We start from the raw sequence: 20,158 nt of genomic DNA, 5'->3' as shown, positions 1-20,158 counted from the left end.
AGTTGATTTTTATAAACTGAAAGAGGCAAAAAGCCCAAACACATAATAGAGAGGAGAAAATGCAGCTAGAGGGACTGCTGTTAGGAGAACAGAAAACTGGTTTCTTGACCATATGAAACTCTTTAAAATGCAATTAAAAAGTAAACTATTTCACTGAGATACCATAAAGTCTTAAAATTTTGACGTTTTTAACACCTAAGTAAAACACATTCTAAATCACTTCAAGCTCTTTAATGTCTTAAACAACAGCTCTGGAAGAAATCAGTCTGGTTTAAATTGAGGAAGACACTATAAATGTATGTGTGGTGTCTGGTGTTTCCAGTGGCTGCTGAGGAAATCCATTGCAGTAAAATTCTATGTAAGCAGAATGCACATTCTAGTAAAAAAACCTTTAAAAATTGTAGATAATATTATTTTAAAATGGATCAAACATTTACAGTTTATTAATATATTACTGAAATATACAACTTTGTATTGATTAAATAGGTTAACACATATAGGACTGTAAAATAAATACTTTTTTAAAGTGCCAGAAGTATGTTCTTGAACTAGTGCTAGTCAATGAATTGATCTGTTCTTTGCATCAAAAGAGTATATCATAACTGCCAAAGGCTAAACCTTTGTAGCCTGATAAATAATCCTAAAAGCATTGGTAAGTTATATAAGCTGGATCATAGAATATTAACAAACTCAATTGCATTTCATAGGTCTCTGGATGAGTTTGTATTTGAGAAATGAAACTTCACCGTGGCTCTTGTCAAATGGTGGAAGAAGGATTTCACAATATTCTTTTGGTGCTGTCACAATCCCATGTCTTTATCCACTTTGGGGCCCCTGGGAGGAAGGTGGAGGCATCACTTACCACTGAGCTGCTTTGTCATTAAGGACACACGCAGGGCAAACCAGAAGTCACAGTGGCTTGTGTCAAAAGCAAGAACAGAAAAAAAAAATAAGGTAACAAAAATTGTAACAGAACATTTCATTTGGGCACATTCCATGGAAATATTTTGGGTTTTCATCTCATAATGACATTTATTTCCAGCACTAAACTTTAGGTGAAGATGCTCAAAAATGTATCAAAAGTTTGCTTCTTCCCAAGTTTATTTTTGGGGTTTTATATATATATATATATATATATATATATATTTGGTCTGGTTTGGTCTAAAATTGGGGTGGTTTTCTTGAGATGGGGTATGATTTCAGTCTGTGAAGAAAGGAGTCTGCCACACACGTCTCTCTATTTATGAACCACTCCCATGAGAAAATAACAGCTTCTCACTGTGTGACTCGAAGGGCAGTGTCTCCAGAGCCTCCTGATTTCCAGAGTCCATCCTGCTGCCTGGTGTAGGTCACGAAAGCAGAAATGTCAGCTCAAAGCAGAAGTGATCCATCCCGATGACCTCTTCTACCCAGCCACACCGGTTAGCAACATCCAGAAAACATTTTTCTCAGATCAAGAAACCTGGAACATCTGGGATATCAACGGCTTCGTCCTTGCACTGCACATTCCAGAGCTCAGAACAGTCTGGAGGTGAAAGATCTTTCGGAGCCCTGGCTGTTGGGAGATGCTGCCCCAGCTCTCTAAATTTCGCTTTCCTCAAAGACTTCCTCGGTTGTCTCTCCGGTGGTGACCTCTCCCTCGCTGCTGTCGGACATGCTCATCTGGGGGGGTCCTGGCCTGGGCTCTGTCCTCTGCCTCCTCAGCACCTGCTGCACCTGCATGTCCCAGGGCTTGCTCACCTCCAGGCAGAAGTGGTGTTTGCTGCTGAGGTGCTGTTTTTTCCGTTTCTGTGAACATTTCCTGAGGTACTTGATGTTTTCCCCGAGAAAGCAGAGTTTGCAGCCGAAGGGATCTGCCAGCAGGAAACGGGACCACTGCTTCTGGAGCTCTGCTTTCACCTGAGGGGAGGAGAAAATAGTCTGGTCATGCTAATGGCATGTGGCCACCTTGTAGTTCACTAACACAAATACTAGTTGTATCTAACACTTCACTAGTTGTGAAGTGCTGAGCTTCCTGCCCCTTTGGGGTTCACCTTGCACCTCTTGGGGTCCTTGTAGGCTAGGAACAGCCTTGTTTGCTAAATCAATCTGAAGAGTCCAACCTCTTCCTTCTGACTTGGGAAAGCTTTTCCTCTGCAAATCTGATGTGAGAGCTCAAGTGACTCCTGTTTACAGTCTGCTGGAGTGAGGAGGAGGAGGAAGGCGCAGGGGCTGAGGAAACGAGGACCACGCAGCTTTGCCCAAGTGTTGTGGTGGTGTAGCTGGCTTGTTTTGTTAAAGCCTTTTATCAGGCAGCCTGATGGAAATCCTCTGCACTGAGTGTCCCACTGCCCGCACCTCAGGAGCCAGCACTGCAGAGGAGGACAGGCTCTAGCCCCGTGTGGAGGAGTGGGGCTTCCCCTGGCTCTGAGCAGCAGCACTTTGGCCTGAGAGTTCAGCTGGACCAGGTGGTAGAAGGCCAAAAGAGCAACTTTCAACTGCTGATGAGAGCTGCTGGCAATTCTGTGCCCTTCACAAATGTCAGACAAGCAGTTCTCTACTGCAGACAAGTGCCAGCTCTCTTTTTTATTTAAGTAGTTCTGAAATTACCGCAGAAAGTCTGGGATTTCAGCTGATTAAAGGACTGGGTTTTAGGTGGGTGACCATAAACCTCTAGTGGTATTTCAGACACCACTCAGGCTTCAATGGAAATACTTTGCATTTGAGTCCAAACCTGTGGTAGTTCTTGTTGTTCTCTTCACACAGAACAATTTTACCAGCTCAAAAGAACACATACATGCTCTCAATCAAGAGAGCTGCTCAGCGTGTTCATCCTTCTTGGTGTCATTAAGATACTTTACTAATGAGCTAAAAACTCCTCTCTCAGCATTGTGTCTTACCTCTCCATTAGCAAAGCAATAGAGAACTGCTACCAAAAAGCCCTGCAAGAGAAAGGGAATGAGAGGAAAAAGTCAGTGTGCAGAAATACCTGAAGCGTTAATTTAAAGATAACATTAGAGTTAAAACCATAAATACAAACAGTGCTCCTTAATTTTCAGTAAGGAAACCAGCTGCCAGCATTTTGTTTTTAATGAAGTGCACAGTCACTTGTTTTTGTGCAGTTCCTTGGCAAGTGCAGGGCACATTTTGTGCAGATGCTGAAGAACAGACTATAAAATCCAGTTTTATCCTCATTTTGCTACCACATAGTACTTTTTTTCCCAAGCTATTGCTTTTATACTGTGACTGCTGCTATTTCCAAACGTGGTAAAATAAAAAAAAAAAGGCAGCTTGGTTTCTCATATTATCTGTATGCTTGTTTGGGTTTGTGAATGAGTCTACTGAGATAGATCTCATTTGGGTGCTTCTTACAAATTATTTCTATATTAAGTGATTAGTGTTAGTTCAAAGTTCAGCTATATTGAGTCTTTTGACCATTTTGAATTGCTGTTTTTCCTTTGAAACCGATTTAGATAAACACCTTAAAAACCCCTGGAGATATAACTTGTTTTAAACCAACCCCAAAATTATTCTTTCCATTTGCCTCTCTGTGTTTGATGTCAGACTAAAGCAGCTTACAGGCTGCATCTCAGCCCCACAGACATGCAGATTTATTCCCACTGCTTCAGGAAATGCCCTTTTTTGGTGTGTTTAAAGGCAGCTGTGACACAAGTTCTGATTAAGAAAATAAACACTCTGAGTCCCAGGACAGAGGTGCAGCTCAGCTGACAGCATTCAATTGTTCTCACACTGATACTTTTCCAGAAATGCTTCTGCTTTTCTCAGACAAAAGTTTAAAAAGAAATTCACATACACAGAAGCTTCAACGTTTTTCATTACACCTAGCATGAACCAATAGCATTCTGAGCCTGCTGTTAATTTTCTAGCAGTCCTGAAATATTTGGAGTCATTAATTCCTTCAGCATATGTGCAGTAAGTAGGAAAAGAAGCAGTTTATCTGCAACACCAGTGGAAATGGGGACAGGAGGAAGAGCAAACAGAATTGCTTTTTAAAATACAAAAAATTGTATTTTATTTCTATCGTTTTTCATGCTTCGTCTGGGTTATGGTAGGAAGATAGAATTCACTAGAGCTAATAATAGATAATATTAAGTACAAACTGTAACATAATAATTACCTTGCGTAAATATAATGTATTCTCATCTAGTATTTTAAATATTTAAATATATTGCAATATATTATACTAAATACAGATCTGCTAGCTTAAAAAGCAACTTTTTATGCAGAGTTTCTCCTGCTCCTGGATGCAGTTCTCTTTTTTTGGGGGGGGTAGAAAGTTCATGACTCTGCTGGGTATGAGCTTTAAATTTGGCCTCACAGGCACCACAAGCAGAAATAGGATTTGAACTACCCAGCAGTGCTGAGTCCTGTGCTTGCTAAGCCTGGTGACAGCCAGTGTGAGAAAGGCAGAGACTCACCAGATTAGGAGCTGCCTGTGGGAACATCCCTGGGCTGATTTCAGCTTGTGAAAACCTCTGTGAATCTCGTTCACTGCTGCAGGATCAGAGCATGCAGTGACAAGCAGAAGCACTGTAAAATCACACCAGAAGGTGGAAGACTTTGCTGATTATTTATATTTGATGTTCACTTTATACCTTGCTTTCTTTAGTGCTTACTCATTTTTCTCCCAATAAATTGATTTTCACGCTTAGAAACCTTCCTGATATGTTGTGACTTCTCAAGCACATTTCCAGAATTATCCCAGGGCAAGTGAAAAATGAAGAATCAGAAATTCAGAAGAATGGTTCATTAGCAGAAACACCAATAGGAAAGGACAGATGCACATACAAGCCTCACAATTGTTCTTCAGTTCTATTGACAATGGCAACATGATCAATTACTCATCACATCACTGGGTTCTCTCCACCAGACACCAGTGGTTTTTCCTGAGGGTAACAGTTCCCATGCACAAGAGAGCCAAGATGTTTAGATTGCTCCACTTTCTAAAGCAAAGCAGCATCGTACCTACAGCAGAACTCCTATTTAGAATTTAATTTTGTGCTCCTAGAAAATGTTTGAGTTAAACCTTCAGCTGAGATCCCAGGGATAATTGTTTTTCTTTAACAAAACAGTTTAACTGCCTTTTAAAACTACTGAGAAGATTTACAGACTAAACAAATGTAATTGTGTACAGTTTATGTGCTTTTTGGCTAATCCCTTCATAAATAATGCTGCAGCTAAAAAAGAGAATCTGCAATAAACATTGGCTAAGATCTTTGGGTATTTTTTAATGGATCTTTGCTTCTAAAGCATGACATGCTGCCAAGCGCATGCATGTTTCTCTAAAAGGAATGAAGTTTGTGTTCTTTAGCAAGGATGAGTAAGCTGGTTTATATATCAGATTTCTTTCCACAAGCCAGTAAATAAAATCCTCACTTAAAATGATTCTGTGCTTTTAAAATAAAATCTAGCCACTGCAACCTCTCCAAGTAAGGCTATGTCTAACCAAGGAACTTATACTCTAGCATTAAGGTCCCTTCCAACCCAAATAATTCCGTGATCCTGTGAACACCATGTCAGCAGGCTCCTTGGGGTTGTGGCTCTGCAGGAATTCTCTGCTGCCACTCAGGACATTTTTCCCCTCAAGCTGCAGTGGCAACTTTAAAGCGTAGCCTCAATAACAGCGTCAAAACACTGATGCATACATACAGCAGAGCACAGGTGCATTTATGCAAAGGTTAAACCCAAGGATCATCAGAAATCGTGGGGAAAGTGCAGCAATGCTCCGATGGCTTCGTGCCTCAGGCTGCAGCAGTGGGCAGCACATGTCAGAGCCGTGAATTACTGAGGAGCAGCCACTTGCAGCCAGCAAGGTCACTGGGTTTTGCAGCAAATAAAGATCTGGGAATCGCTGTCCTGTTGCCCCAGGAAGATGAAGGCAGGAAGATGCAGGTAAAGGACAGCTTTGCTGAGCAGGTTCATTAGTACTATCTGAAAAATTCATTACTTAGCAGGGCTGCAGAACTCAGACACGGCTTTGTGCCAGTGTCCAGTTCTTTGGCTTCGCAAACTGGAGAGCAAATAGTTACTGGGAAGCACACCCTGTGCCTGTGCATGAGTGGCCATCTGAGAATCACCACTGAGGTCCAGTAACAACTCACTCTGGAATGTGGACTGCTTAGAGCTGGCTATTCTACTGGAGTGTGGCTCTTGTACCCCTTCAGTCTTGCAGCTGAGATCTAAGGGCAAGGAGCTGCCACAGTCACACTCCTTTCCTCACCTCAGGTTTCTGCCTACTCACACAGAACTGAGTCAGGGTGATTGAAGGTGAACACCTGTAAAACACTCCTGGCTGTATGGGTGAGAAACTTCTTTTCCACCTGCAGATGCTGGTCCATTTGTCTGCTCCATCCATGGGAGGGCTCTGACAAATTTTCTCCTTAAACTAACTGAAAATTGATGCACGTGTACAGCACTTCTGTGAAGGCACACGTAGGAGTCCACAGGGTCACTTTGCTGATAAGGTGAACAAACACATCCTTTAGGGAAATGGAGCCCAAACCTTGGATGAGGCAGACATTGTCTTTGTTATGATTTTGGCTGGGAGTGTTTTAAATGGACCATTTTAATCCTGTTTCCAGGGCTTTGTGATGAGCTATTAACTATTACCAGGGAGCAGAGGACACCTTGTTCCTGAAAATGTCAGACTCCTTTTTTTTGATGTTTGGGACTATTGTATTTGAGTATGCATTTGTGAGAGGTTTATCTTGTTACTGCAGTAGTGTATTTAGAGACATTGTAGGTTGGGGCATAATATTAAATCAGAATTCACTGTAACTGTGGTGAGCAGAATATGCACTTGGATCTATGACCCCTAAAATAATGCTTGCAAAACAGTACTTACATGAAATGAGCTCATTGTCAGCTGAATGAAAAGTCTTATATGTCTTGAAAGTCCTTCCACCTGTTCATCAGTGCAGAAGGTAAATGCAAACTCGTGGATCCCCAACAATGGAATCAGCACAAGTGTAGATCTTGCCAGTCTTAAAAAGAAAATATTCGATTGCTGTATTTTTTAAACATCCTTGGTGCCAAAATCAAAAACTCAGAGACAAAGAAATTATTCCAAAAATATGCCCTTAATATTCTAACTTCTGAATGGTAATAGCAGTTTTGTGATGTGAATAATGTGTGTATAAACCTGTGGAAAGTCTAGTTAAAAGGCATGGGTAAATGGAATGTTTTCCGTGGCACAATAAAGTGATGCCTGATTCTCTAGCAGGCTACAAACATAGTGCTAGAGGGTTTTTCTTCTTCTTCTTGAATTTTGGTGACAAAGGGAGAAATGTGTCACAGCAGCAGAGGCCAGAGGTGTGAGAGAAGAAACCTGAGAGCAGAGCTCTCACTGCACTGAAAAGGCTTTGTGAAAATGCCCACAAAACTCAGCACACAGGTGCTGACCTGCCTTTGCCTCTCAGATAAGGAAATGTCTGTGGAGCCGTTTTTCCTACATCATATTCTGAATATCCATTACACCTGGTGGTGGTAGGTAAATCTTTAAGGGCAAACTGGCAAGTTTTTGATGTGACAAAAGTTTTAAAAAGGGGCCAGGACTTCTGTGTCATTTACTACATACCTGTATTTGTAGTCATGAAAGGTCATTTGCTGAGCTTTCAGTTTGGAAATCAGCATTCTGAGGATTTTTAAGAAGATGCCAAAGTTAACCTTGAAGGAAAATACATATGGTTTACTTAAAATAAATTTTATGACACTAATCAGTTAACTACTAAATAAATGTATAATTGATATTAAACACTTGCAAAACCTGCCGCCAAATAACTGGAATGCAGTTGTGATGAGGCTGGAATACAAGCAGGTTATTGTCACATACTAAATATGCAAAGCTGAGTAACTTAGCATCACCTTATTCAGCCTGACATATCATTTGATACATGATCTCCCAGTATAAAATTACATCTCAATTTTTTAGTACAGAACCCTGCTTCCTCATTTTTTGAACAAAACTTCATCCATTCTGTCATTTTACGTCCCCCTTGATATTTCTGTAGTAGGAAACTGTATCTTAATTATTCCAAAATTTTGAAGGACAAAAATGGCACTAATTACAAAGAGCAAGGAGGGAAAAAAATACAGGTTATACAATTCTTACTGTGATGGAAAACAGCATTGGACCTCGGATGATCCACCAGATCCCCATGTGTTCATTTGTCCCCCAGCACCTGGAGAGTAATTTAAAGTATAATTATTTTCATAGAAATTTAAAAAAAGGATGCTCACGTAACTTGTATATCTATTTCAAAAGGAACTTGATGAAGTTCAACTTTTTCAGGTGGCCCTCTAAAGAACTGGAATTGGACTAGGAAGAGTTTCACCAACAACTCTAATTGTATTTATTCTGAAGATCTTTCCACAGGAGTGTTGATAAAGGTTTTCCTAGACCATAAAGTTCAGAACTATCTGGAAAACCCAGTCTTTGAATCCACAAAACAACTGTACATGACACCAAAAATTCATAATGAAATTCATCCTCCTTAAATTATCTATCTGAAACTGGAGACTGGAAATGAGTAAACCAGGAATTGTGACCATGCTTCTTGATCTGCTGAAAGGGATGCTTACTGTTTCCTTGAAACTGTCTCTCTTTCTCCTGCTTTAACCTCCTAATTTGTCCTGTGCATATGTCTCCTCTTGCTAATTAGCCTCAGGTTCTGTAGGATCTTGGCTTGTCATTTACAACTTACATGACATCTAACTCTGTAAGACCATCATTATGAATTGGATGTTGCTTATGATCCACATTGGCATTCCAAATAAAATTCCCAGGAAACCACAAAAAATAAGAGAACAAAAGATACTGTACCTAAACCACAGAGTTTATGTGATCTCACCAACAGCACCACTGAAGACCAGGAACTGATGCTTACTAGTGCATGTTACTGTCACTGATGCCCTCACCAAACACCAGCTTTCAGTGACTATCAGGTTTTGTCATTAGCCTCCACTACAATTTTTTTTTTTTTTTTTAACAAAGTGGCAGTGAATTCTAATTAAACTCAAAGTGTAGACGGTCTCCAAGGAAAGCACTGGTCTCCTTTTCGTACTGACAGGATGCTCTCCATGAAGATGCTGGTGCACAGTTTGCTTCACGTGAATGGATGAACATTGGCTGCAATAGTTTTCACTTCAGGAGCAGTGAAAGTTCATTCTACTCCTTGCTTTATGCATAAGTAAATCTGAGAATTCCTAGAAGAAGTTTGATGTAAAAGTACTAAGGGAACCTTGAAAATATAACAAGTATCAATAGGTGCCGTATAATCTTACAATTTTCTTGTGTCAAGTACTGCCGAGGGCAAACAGAAATCAGCTAAGCAAACAGAAATCCAGTATTCCAAGGCACATTTTATTTAGCAACCTACCCAGTGTTCTCCAGTTTGGATCTGGTTATTCCCCAAGGGCCCACAAACAGGATTGGAACAACTGAAAAGGAAAGAAGAGTCAATCACAGCCAAGCTTGTAGAAGTGTGTGGTGCAAAGATTTGTGCTTTTCAGTCTTCTATTGAGAATTGTACAGAAATCAACTTCACCCTGGCTTTCCCCATTTGTAGTTCAAATACAAAATGACGTTTCATGGTGTAGTTAAATCTTGCATTTTCAGACTGATAAATACATTTGCACACAAACACACTGCTGATCTGCTGAAATCTTCTAAATTTCTGACCCAGAGAATTCGAAGTAATTGGCACACGAGGCCTCGCAGACTACGTCAGGCAGCAGTTGTTGAACCTGAAAGGAGTTTTCAGTCAAGGTGTGGAATGCTGCCTGGTTAATTAAAAGAGCTGACAAAGGATTGTTTTCCTGGACCCCTTCAAGAGAATCCCCATCCCCTTATTGTTGCCCCCACCCCTTCCTGGAGATCACAGACTGCAGGCTGAAAAAAAACCCCCTAAAATAAAGGATTACTGCACTATTCCAATGGACTACGAGTGTGCAAGCACAGGTCTCAAATCATGAGCTACAAGCAGGTGTTCCACTGGATTTTTAGCCCAGTAACACACAGGAGATTTTCTGGTGGATGTGGCAGAAATTAAAGGAGGTGTGGGACACTGGGACCAGAACAGGGACTATTCAGGATCCTGAGACACTGGCTAAGGTCATGGAGAAAGCTGGAGTGTGGCAACACAGGGAAAGGACCAGAAACAAAATACTTTCCAAGAGAATAGATTTCTGAGTAGGTAAAAGGGGGAAAGAGATAAAAGGAGTCTCACTTGGGTAGGAGGTGGTATTGGTGCAACAAGAGGGTCTGCAAGAACAACTGGGGCATGGAGCACTTGGGAACAGAACTATAGATCCAGGGGAATACGAGGTGGTCTCATGAGGAAAGGTGACACCCGGGATGATGAGGTGAGGTTATCAAAGGCAGTTCCTGTGCAGCAGCTGAGGAAGTGTCAGTGTGAGCCCTGGTTCAGCCCTGCTGCCTCAGCAGCAGTGGTACTACAAATATCTGTAAGACAGATGCCAGATCTCCCATCTTAGCAGTGATTGTAATAAATAGAAATAAAAAATTAAGCTAATGAGTGGGGAAAGCCTTTAGAAAATTGGTGAATATGATGCAGGTGTGCAACCAATAGAAGAGGACCAGCAGGCAAATTATCAATTTTATTAATACTCGTATGGTAGGGAGCAAATTTCCTAACAAACTTGTCCATTGCAATCTGAACAAGGAATGAAATGACTAATCCCTATTCCAACAAGCTGGTGATCAAAGCAACAAAGGGATTTAGAGAGGTAGGAAGCATGATGAAAGAATGAAACAACACTAACCAGCATGAAAGAGAGTGGTCTTGGAGCACCAGCAACCTGTGTGCTCAGAGAGCCAATGTAGCACAGAGGTCCTTTAAAGAGGAATGTGAGAGGGAACAGGGAAATCAAGGCATGGATGGTGAAAAAGACCCCCAAAAGTAACTACCTTTAAATTGTCTTTATTTCCTGGATAATGCCTGAATTATAAGACCTGACTCGTGCAGTGTTTCAGATTGTCCCCTGACTTACAGCACACCTTAGAGCTTTCAGGTGAGCTGAGAGGGGGAACATCTAAATGAAACTTGCTGATGTGTTGGCATTTTCGCTGTAGAGGTGCTCTATTACAAAGGAAGGAAATGAGGTAGGAAATGCTGGAAGTACCATAATATTCAGTGATGGCAATATACAGTCAAATTTAAGGAAATTTCTTCTTGTTCTGCCCACCAGGCACCTGTTTTCTTATGAAACCATTCCCTGATTTCCTGTACCTGCAGGTCAAACCGAACTGCAGCCAATGTACCACTGCTGACAGATCTTCATTTGCAGTCGCTGTCTTCAAAACTAACAAATAAAACAGAATTCAGATTTTTTTTTTCTTCTTTACAAAATATCCTCCACTGACTCAGCAAAGCACCACATGATCAGGACTTGGAAACAGGTACAGACTTACCCCATCCTATCACAATGTATGCCTGCAGCAGTCGTCTTTCAGAGAGTACCACAGTTATCAATAATGTGTGCAGATAAATTCCTTCTACCAATAGCCAGAAGTAATTTGCCCCAACAAAGTAATGCATGAAAAACTGGGCAGTCCTGCAAATGATTACAATCTGTGGGAAGGAGAGACCAGGAATAATTGTAAATATAGATGTTGTGGTCTGCATGTGAGAATTTTTACTGATGAACTATTAAAGTAATGGTCATCATTAACATCTTGCAGATAATATTCCTTGTTGACATGGGCAACTTCTATTCCTACAACATCAAACAAGAATAATTTATTCACAGTTGTCACGAATGAGATGTTGTTAAATAAGTGCCAAAAAAATGCAGAGATTTCTTTCTAAAAGCTACAAGGCATGAGTTGCCTTGCTTAAGTGGCTAAATATTACAAATTAATTGATATGTTCTTTCTATACAAGCCTTCACATAAAATAAATCTATTACAATCAGGATTTTATCAACAAAATTTCAGCATCCAAATCTCAACTAACAAACACCTCAAAACTTGATGCTGTAGGGCAAACTTCAAAAAACTGTAACTGTTACGACCACTAGAAGCACACATTTACTATTGGCTATGAACATTACCTCTGGACTGAGGTAGAATATCCATCCAGTTTCATCATTTGGTCTTTTTGAGTAAATCTTGTAGTAGACAGTGTCCTTTATAAGAACTGCTGCGGCACGCAGGATAAAAGATGCAAATAAATTCATGTGGATGTAGTTTCTCGTGCAGTGAAGTTTTCTGTGGGAGAAAAAAAAAATAATGTATGAATCCTCTGGAATAGATCTGATTTGCAGAAATAAGATTTTTTAAAATCAACAAAAACCCAGCAAAGCAACTGTTGTATTCATGTTGTTGCCAGCAATGGATTTTGCTTGGAAATTGCATTTTATCGCTCATTAGAAAAATACAAGTTATTTACATGGAATCAACAGAATGGTTCAGGTTGGAAAGGATTTTAATGCCCATCTCATTCTATGCCTCCTGCCATGGGCAGGGACACCTTCCACTACCCCAGGTTGCTCCAAGGCCCATCCAACCTGGCCTTAAACACGTCCAGGAACAGTTTCTCTGCATGACCTGTGCCAGGGCCTTACAGGAAAGAATTTCTCCTAATATCTGATCTAAACCTACCATCTTCAGCTTAAAGCCATTCCCCCTTGTCCTATCACTCTGCCTTTGTCCAAAGCTCATCCCCAGCCTTTTTGTAGCCCCTTCAGGTACTGGAAGGCTGGAAGGTACTGGAATATTGGAAACTAAATAATAACTGCAATTTCATAAAAAGAAGCATATGAGAGTAGGACTCTGTCCTTTTAAAATGCATGTGAATTTATACTAACCTGAGTAAAGAAAGTATAAGCAGAGCCAATACCAGTGAGATGAGAGAAAAGTAATACCCTATGGTGTATAACAGCTGTAGTGTGGTAAGTAGTTTATGTTCTTCTTCCTGGGAACAAAGAGGACAAATATGTTATGTAGGCAGGGGGACAGAGCAGAAACACAGCTCAGAAACTCTGGGGTTCACCTTCTTTGAGTTGCAAGGAGCCAGGGGAGGATTCTGATCCCTGCTCTCTGCACTGCCTTTTGAAATCAGGGTCTGACAAAGACACTGGCACCCAGACTTAGTTTCTTTTTAGATACAGAGGCACTCACAGACTACTCCCAGCCTTCTCCTCCACAAACAGCATTTGCAGTCCAAATCACAGCTCAACATTGCCGTGATTCCATGCACCAGACGGCTCCTGGTGGGTTCACAGCTGCAGAGATCCTCTCACTGAACCTGCACGCACAGGTGCGCTGCTGGGTGTGTGGCCTGGAGACAGAGTTACTGCTCAGCTGTGTCTGTACAAACCTGAGAGTCAGCTCTGTCTAGAGGTATTGAAACAGACTGACTTCCATCTTGTGTTCAAAGAAAAAAAAATTATTAAATTAGAGGTATCTTGAATGTCTCTGAATGACAAATAGGACCTCGGAGGAGGAAGGGAGCCACTCACACTTTCACAGATGATCATAGAACATCCTGAGTTGAAAGGCACCCACGAGGATTGTTGAAGTCCAACTCCTGGCCTTGCACACATTTCCTTTCAATCTGCCTAATTTAACACTTCTTTTTCCTAAGTTTTTTCTATTTTAGCTGCTTATGTCTACCTCTCATCTAGTCACACTTCTGGCCCAAGGAAAGCATCTCTGAAGAGGGAATGTGAGATACAGGATATGGGACTTTCATAATCCATACTTGGCCTACAGAGGTTTTCTTGGAGCCTGTGCCTTTTCCTCAGGGAGTTTGCTGTTTTTCTTGTTCTACGACTCAGCACCAGGGGCTTTAGCACTGTCTTCCTGCCAGTAGTTTTCTCTAACTATTTTATGCTAGTGAGCCATGCCTCTCTTGCAGAGGGTGAAAGGGCCCAGGGAAAGCAGTGTGGGTGCAGGAGATTGCCAGCCATCAGTCACTCTGTTCCATGGAAACATTCCAGCAGGCAAGAACCCTGTAAAAAGCTCGAGTTATCACCTTGGCTATTTCAATTTTGCAACACCAAAGCACATGCAACCAAGCAGATTCCTCTGATGTGTGCAGATACCAGCTCTGGGTTATTTCTAACATCTTGGGGGGGTGCCATTAAATAAAACAAACAGGTACAAAACCACCTTTAGTGTTGGTAGGAAAGCTAGTTAAAGCTTTCAGAGAAATTGTCTGCTGTCACACAAGATGAAATAATATGTCTTGCAGAAACAAATTTGCTATCCAGAATGGGCAACAAACCCTGGAAAACACTCGTAACTTACGAATATTTATTGCATTTGAAAGTTTGGAAATTCATGTACTTACTATATAAAGAGCTTAGTAAAAACATAGTAATACATGGAGGTACTGAACTAATCATGTTTCATGACTAATCAGTAAAGCAGTGTTACTTGATAGAGTAAGAAACAGCACTCAGTCAGTATTAAAAAGTAAAAAATAGTGGTAATAGTGCTTACCTAAAAGACCTAATTTTGACATCTGCTAAGCTGAACTCCATGGCAAAAGAAGTTTGGCTGACAAAGTCCAGCCCCTGGGCTGATGCAGTATGAGAAATACAGGAAGGATGGCATTAGATTAGGGTGAATCCTCCAGTCTCTGACCAGCTAACTTTGAAATAACCAATTAACAGCTCATTAAATGCTAAAAGGCTCTTTAAATGCTGGAAGGATCAGAAGGGAAGTTGCCTGACTTTGATAGACTAAAGCGATTTGGAGAGATGCTGAGATGCTCCCTTGCTTGACAAGTTACAGTTTTCTTCTATTTTATTAGGAGAAAATCAGCACATGTGAGCACTGGACTCCAAACAGAAAATTATTTGTGACATCTAAAGCAGGAATCCCCTTCTTTAATATTTTCTTTTCTGCCTCTTATAAATAAAATTACAGCTTTCCATCTGGTAATTTAAATGAAATCTGAAGATCCTTTGCAGGTATTAAATGGAAATGTTTTGTCAGTTACTCAAGAAAGGTTTAAGAAGATTAAAGTATTAACCGTAATATAAAACATACTTACATTTTTTTGGAAATGATTTTTCTCCGAACATTCTGAACTATCCCGCCAAATGTCTGTGGAATTTTCCTTTGTTTGCCAAATCCCTTCATCCAAGCAGACTCTGTATACATGTCCTACACTTCCTGAAAGTAAACAGAGTTTTAGTTGGAAAGGTCAAAATAGAGATTTCATTTTTCATACACGTTTGAAAGATTTCTGCCTTATACCTCCACAATAGAGTCCACACCACCCATACTCAAAAAAAGAATAAAACCCACTTTTCTTTTGTCTTTGTCAATGCATTTTTCATATTTACATGGGACAAAGTCGGAACGTAATCTAGCAGAAATAAATTCCCAGAATGTACCTGGTTTTTACAATTCAGTACATCCAAAAGAAAAGCCTACATCTCACTTTATTCATTTTTCCTCATTAAGCTCATGAATGGGTAATTCATTGACCAGGTTGTGCAGTCAAAAGTGCACAAGGATTTGACTGGGGAATGATCTTCCTCTGTAACACCTGGTGTTGCAGGCTGGTGTTTTATTTCTGTGCTCTGGGGCCCTTTCAGCACGTGGGGTGAACTGATGAAATTTTCTTGGTTTTCACTGCATCATCCTAGTTTATATTAATTAGGAATTAGCATCAGAGGAATGGTATGGGGACCCTGGTTAGTGTTTGTTTGATGTTGTCCTTAACAGCTGCCATCCATTTATTTCTAATCAGACCCGAGCTTTTTTGATCATTTTCGAGTTGAAAGTGTTTAAGGGTGGCAGCAACAACCAGAACATCTTGTTTAGCTCGGGGTAACTGGTGCTGACAGAATTGCTTTGGGAGCAGTTTGTTGTGATGGACACTGAGAAAAACCTTAAACCTTCCATGAAATGGGACCAGAAATCTTGCTTTTGTAGAAGTTCAGAGAAGAAAAAAGAGTCTCCACTCCACGGAGGCAAGATGCTTTTGTTTATTACAGAGAGCTGGGTTTGTTCTAAATGATTGGCAGAAGCAGTTTGGGAGACTAGATAGAAGCTTGGTCTCTTACTGCCTATCAGCATCAAAAAAGGACAAATGATATTATAGAACAAACCATGTGTGGCTTGGCCTGGAGAAAGCTGGGGTGAGCAGCTGGTAGCAGTCTCCCATAAATTAAAGGACTCAGGCAGAACTGGTCCCTCTAAGTGGTATGAGAAAAGCAGCTAAGAAAGGCTGTTTAGCAGCATGCAGAAATGCTGGTCTGTGGCAGTGCCCTTTCATTTCTTTAGGAGAAAAGGAATGTTGTTTGGTCTTCAACAGTTTTGCTGCTGAAGGTGTTTGGTGGGGGTTTTTTTTTGACAAGTTGCAGTTTTTTTCTATTTTATTAGGAGAAAATCAGCACATGTGAGCACTGGACTCCAAACAGAAAATTACTTGTGGCATCTAAAGCAGGAATCCCCTTCTTTAATATTTTCTCTTTTGCCTCTTACAAATTAAATTACAGCTTTCCGTCTGGTAATTTAAATGAAATCTGAAGATCCTTTGCAGGTATTCCCCCATTCCTGAGCCTCCCTGCTGCATTCCCTGCAGGAAAAGGCTGCTTGGAAGGCTGGTTTGCTCACCACACCACTTGCTGGTGGTGTGCTGCAGCCCACTGGAGGGGTGACAGCTCGGAATGCTGCTGAGTTTGGCTTGTCCAGGTTTCTGGGAGAGAGCTTCGTGTCTGGGATCAATGGGGACCCCAGAAGCTGAAGCTCAGAAGCTGAACCCTGAATCTGTTACTACGAATAAAGCCCTGGCAGGATGGTTACATGACCTGGCAAATGTTGCTTTACCACAGACAATACGGAGCTGTGGTGAGCACAGATGGAGAAAAAGAGCAAACAAACATTGAAAATGATTTTGTGCCTCAGTTCAGAAGCAGTAGAAAGAGGTGAGAGTCTTTCTCACTCATCCACTTCAGAGGACACTCGGGCAAGATAGACAAGCACCACCTGCCCTCCAGCTGAATTCCTGGCACACAATCCAAGACAAGTTAGAACTTTCACGTTACCATTTTCCAGCCATGGCAAATATGAAGGACAAGGAACAGAGACGTTTCCTGGGGGTGAGTATGGCCAGCAAACAAACTGATCAAACGTCCCATTGCAATGTACTCCTGGGGAGAGAAGCAAATACAAATTTTACAAAAAGTTGTCCAGGCAATGGGCAGTCATGGAAACCATTCTGTGCTGTTCCAGGTAACCTGCAAGCTACTCCAGAGCAACAAGATGCTGCAGATAAACGTTGTGTATTCACTGTGCAATGCTCCATGCACAGAGCAGAAACGGGTGCTGCCCTTCTTCCCTGAGTCCTGAAGGCTTTACACTCTTCACTGTGAGAGAAGTTTATTGCTTAAAATCACGAGGAGGCTGAGGCCAGACCTCACCAGGGTCTGCAGCTTCCTCTCGAGGGACAGAGCAGGGGCAGCTCCGATCTCTGCTCCCTGTGACTGGGAAAGAACCCAAGGAACGGCTGGAGCTGTGCCAGGGAGGTTTAGGTTGGATATTAGGGAAAGGTTCTTCCCCAGAGGGTGCTGGGCACTGCCCAGGCTCCCCAGGGAATGGTCCCAGCCCCGAGGCTGCCAGAGCTCCAGGAGCGTTTGGGCAGCGCTCTCAGGGATGCCCAGGGTGGGGTTGTTGGGGGGTCTGGGCAGGGCCAGGGGGTGGATCCATGATCCTGTGGGGCCCTTCCAGCTCAGGATGTTCTGTGATTCTCTGATATTATAATTGTGTGATCCTGAGGCCTCTGAGGTCCAAATGTAACAGTCAGATCCCAGCCATGTTACCCCTCACTGGTTTGGGTACATGCAGCAGACTGGTAAATGGAAGACATTCCACCTTTCCCAACCCCTGTGACACCAGTTCTCAGCTCAGACCACCTCTGTCCGTGACAGTGACTCCTCTTAGCCTTTGGGCAATATCTCTCATTCCCAGAGATAATACCAGAGGTTGTATCTCTGGTAACATCTCAGACTAACTCAGTTTTAATCTTCACAGGTATCACATCACGCACAGGATTTAAGGTTAAGATAAAACTTTAGATAATGCCAAATTGAAATGGTGCAGTCAGGTGACAGCAACATAAAATAAAATGCATTGATGTCTTGGTTAATTTCTGTCTTTCTTTTAGGATAAAGCCAAAGCTCTTCTCTCTTAACTTTAATGGTTTTGCTCATCCTAAATGGTTTTGCAGAAGAGTATATCCTGCTTTATTTGCCATAGCACTTAGCAATACTTTGAGAAACCTGTGTGGGAAGAACACAGGGAGCAAGAAAGACAGCTCTGTGCTATCTCACCAGCATTTTTTGGGGTGTTTCTGCTGAAATACAGAGCACAGGATGTGCATTCTTACTTACTCTGCTGTACCTTTGAGGCTAAGCATCGGTGTTATGACCCATGTAGCTGTTAACATTTATAGCTGCACCTTTATTGTTCCTTTCCCCAATTTCTGATCAAGGTTTGCTCAAGCGTCGGTTGGGGAGACTGCCACGAGAAAAATACCTTTTTTTCCAATTTCATGGAAGCTGAAGTTCTGAGTCCCTGTAGTTCTCTTGATCCCCTACTACAAACTACTGCCCTCTGATATCTTGCTGGGGTCATCTGGCTTAGTTCTGATTGCCACGAAAGCCATCATTCATTCTCTGCTTCCCTGGGAAAATACAATCTTCTTTTGCATCATGCTAATGTTTTCTGCACACCAGGCTATTGACTTCTGGATGCTCACTAATGTTCCTCCTTCTTTCCTGTCAGCATTAGTTCTATGCTTTGCTTTCCCTGCTTTCCACAAAGTCTTTTGTCCCCCTTGCAGTTCTCATCAGTGTCTCCTTGCCTCCTTGACTGTAGCGACATAGTAACTTATGGAAACTTATTTTCTCTGGTTTTCTGTGTTTTCTCCTTCCTTATTTTCCACAAACGGCTCTGACTTCTGACACCTCCCACTTTGGAGTCACCAACAGATTTGGTGAGGGTGCTTTCAATACCTGCCTACAGCCAGTGAGTACAAAACAGGGAGCACAGATCCACTTTTCATCTCTCCTTGGTGAACAGCAGTCATCTCTCTCCCAGCTACATCCTGGACTTCTCCAACTACTCAAATCAAACCCGTGCCATCCCTTCCTGAAGACAGACACCTAGCTGAGCACAGTTTATACATTTAGGAGTGAAATAATGACAGATTGTGAAGTTCCCTTTTGCCAAACAGCGTAAAACTTTGAGCACCCAGTCAAAGGTGGGAGGCATGGATTCAGGAGAAGACACTGCAGGTATGCTGCTCTTCATCTAAGAATCCAAAAGCCACAGAGGGAGGAGAATAAAAAAGGGACTTCAGGCCAATATTTGTCCCAGGTGAATTGTTCTACATTTAGAACTTAGGAACAGACATACACTTATGTGAAGCAAGCAAGACAATATTTGCATATTCATTAGTGTTACTCCATACATCTCTTCATTGTTTCATTCCTTACCACCATCCACAGATGATTCCTGCAGCATTTTCAAGCATTCCTGTTTATATTTGTTCCATCCAGTAGTGGTTTTCTCCAGCAGAGACCCTTTGGCCTGGGAGTGAAAATACTGTACATGAGAAAAATCAGGTAGAACCTTTTAGACCTTAATGGCAAGTTTCCTTCCATTATAAGCAATGAGAGGAGAGGAAGAGGAGAGGAGAGAAGAGGGGAGGAGAGGAGAGGAGAGGAGAGGAGAGGGGAGGAGAGGAGAGGAGAGGAGAGGAGAGGAGAGGAGAGGAGAGGAGAGGAGAGGAGGAATGGAGGAATGGAGGAATGGAGGAATGGAGGAATGGAGGAATGGAGGAATGGAAGAACGGAGGAATGGAACTCTTACTTCTCCAGGAGTCATAGAATCACAGACACACAGAAAGCTTTGGGTTGGAAGGAAGATGAAAGATTATCTCATTCCAACCCGCCACCATGGGCAGGGACACTTTCCACTGTCCCAGGTTTAGCAATGGCCAAAACCAGAAGAATTAAATGCAGAAATGCTTGGTGATTTGGGCTGGTGAAGAAATGCCCGATTAGGAGCAAAGTGGTACAGAAAGGATAATGGGAGCTGCTGCTTACGGCTCAGTATTGGCATGATGATCATTATTTCCCCATAGAAAAGAACACCAACCTAAGCACTCTCTGT

The 20,158-nt window shown here is 41.8% G+C and overlaps 1 protein-coding gene across 1 annotated transcript in view; it reads right to left on the bottom strand.

Annotated features, from left to right (window-relative positions):
• Positions 1–1,088: 1,088 nt before the first annotated feature.
• Positions 1,089–20,158, bottom strand: part of GLP2R (glucagon like peptide 2 receptor) — a 24,149-nt gene continuing 5,079 nt past the window's right edge. The window contains exons 2-13 of the mRNA XM_032129412.1: positions 19,480–19,573; positions 17,029–17,133; positions 15,024–15,145; positions 12,829–12,935; positions 12,073–12,229; positions 11,432–11,591; positions 9,378–9,438; positions 8,111–8,180; positions 7,577–7,665; positions 6,845–6,983; positions 2,880–2,921; positions 1,089–1,899 (exon numbers count right to left, since the gene is read on the bottom strand). Of these exons, the coding sequence (XP_031985303.1) occupies positions 1,582–1,899; positions 2,880–2,921; positions 6,845–6,983; positions 7,577–7,665; positions 8,111–8,180; positions 9,378–9,438; positions 11,432–11,591; positions 12,073–12,229; positions 12,829–12,935; positions 15,024–15,145; positions 17,029–17,133; positions 19,480–19,573 (1,464 nt within the window). The 3' untranslated portion in view covers positions 1,089–1,581. The remainder of the gene's footprint in view (positions 1,900–2,879; positions 2,922–6,844; positions 6,984–7,576; positions 7,666–8,110; positions 8,181–9,377; positions 9,439–11,431; positions 11,592–12,072; positions 12,230–12,828; positions 12,936–15,023; positions 15,146–17,028; positions 17,134–19,479; positions 19,574–20,158) is intronic.

This window comes from Corvus moneduloides, chromosome 19 (genome assembly GCF_009650955.1).
Source record: "Corvus moneduloides isolate bCorMon1 chromosome 19, bCorMon1.pri, whole genome shotgun sequence".
Taxonomy (NCBI): Eukaryota; Metazoa; Chordata; class Aves; order Passeriformes; family Corvidae; genus Corvus; species Corvus moneduloides.
The sequence above is the reverse complement of the archived record's forward strand: the minus strand, read 5'-3'. Positions and strand labels throughout refer to the sequence as shown.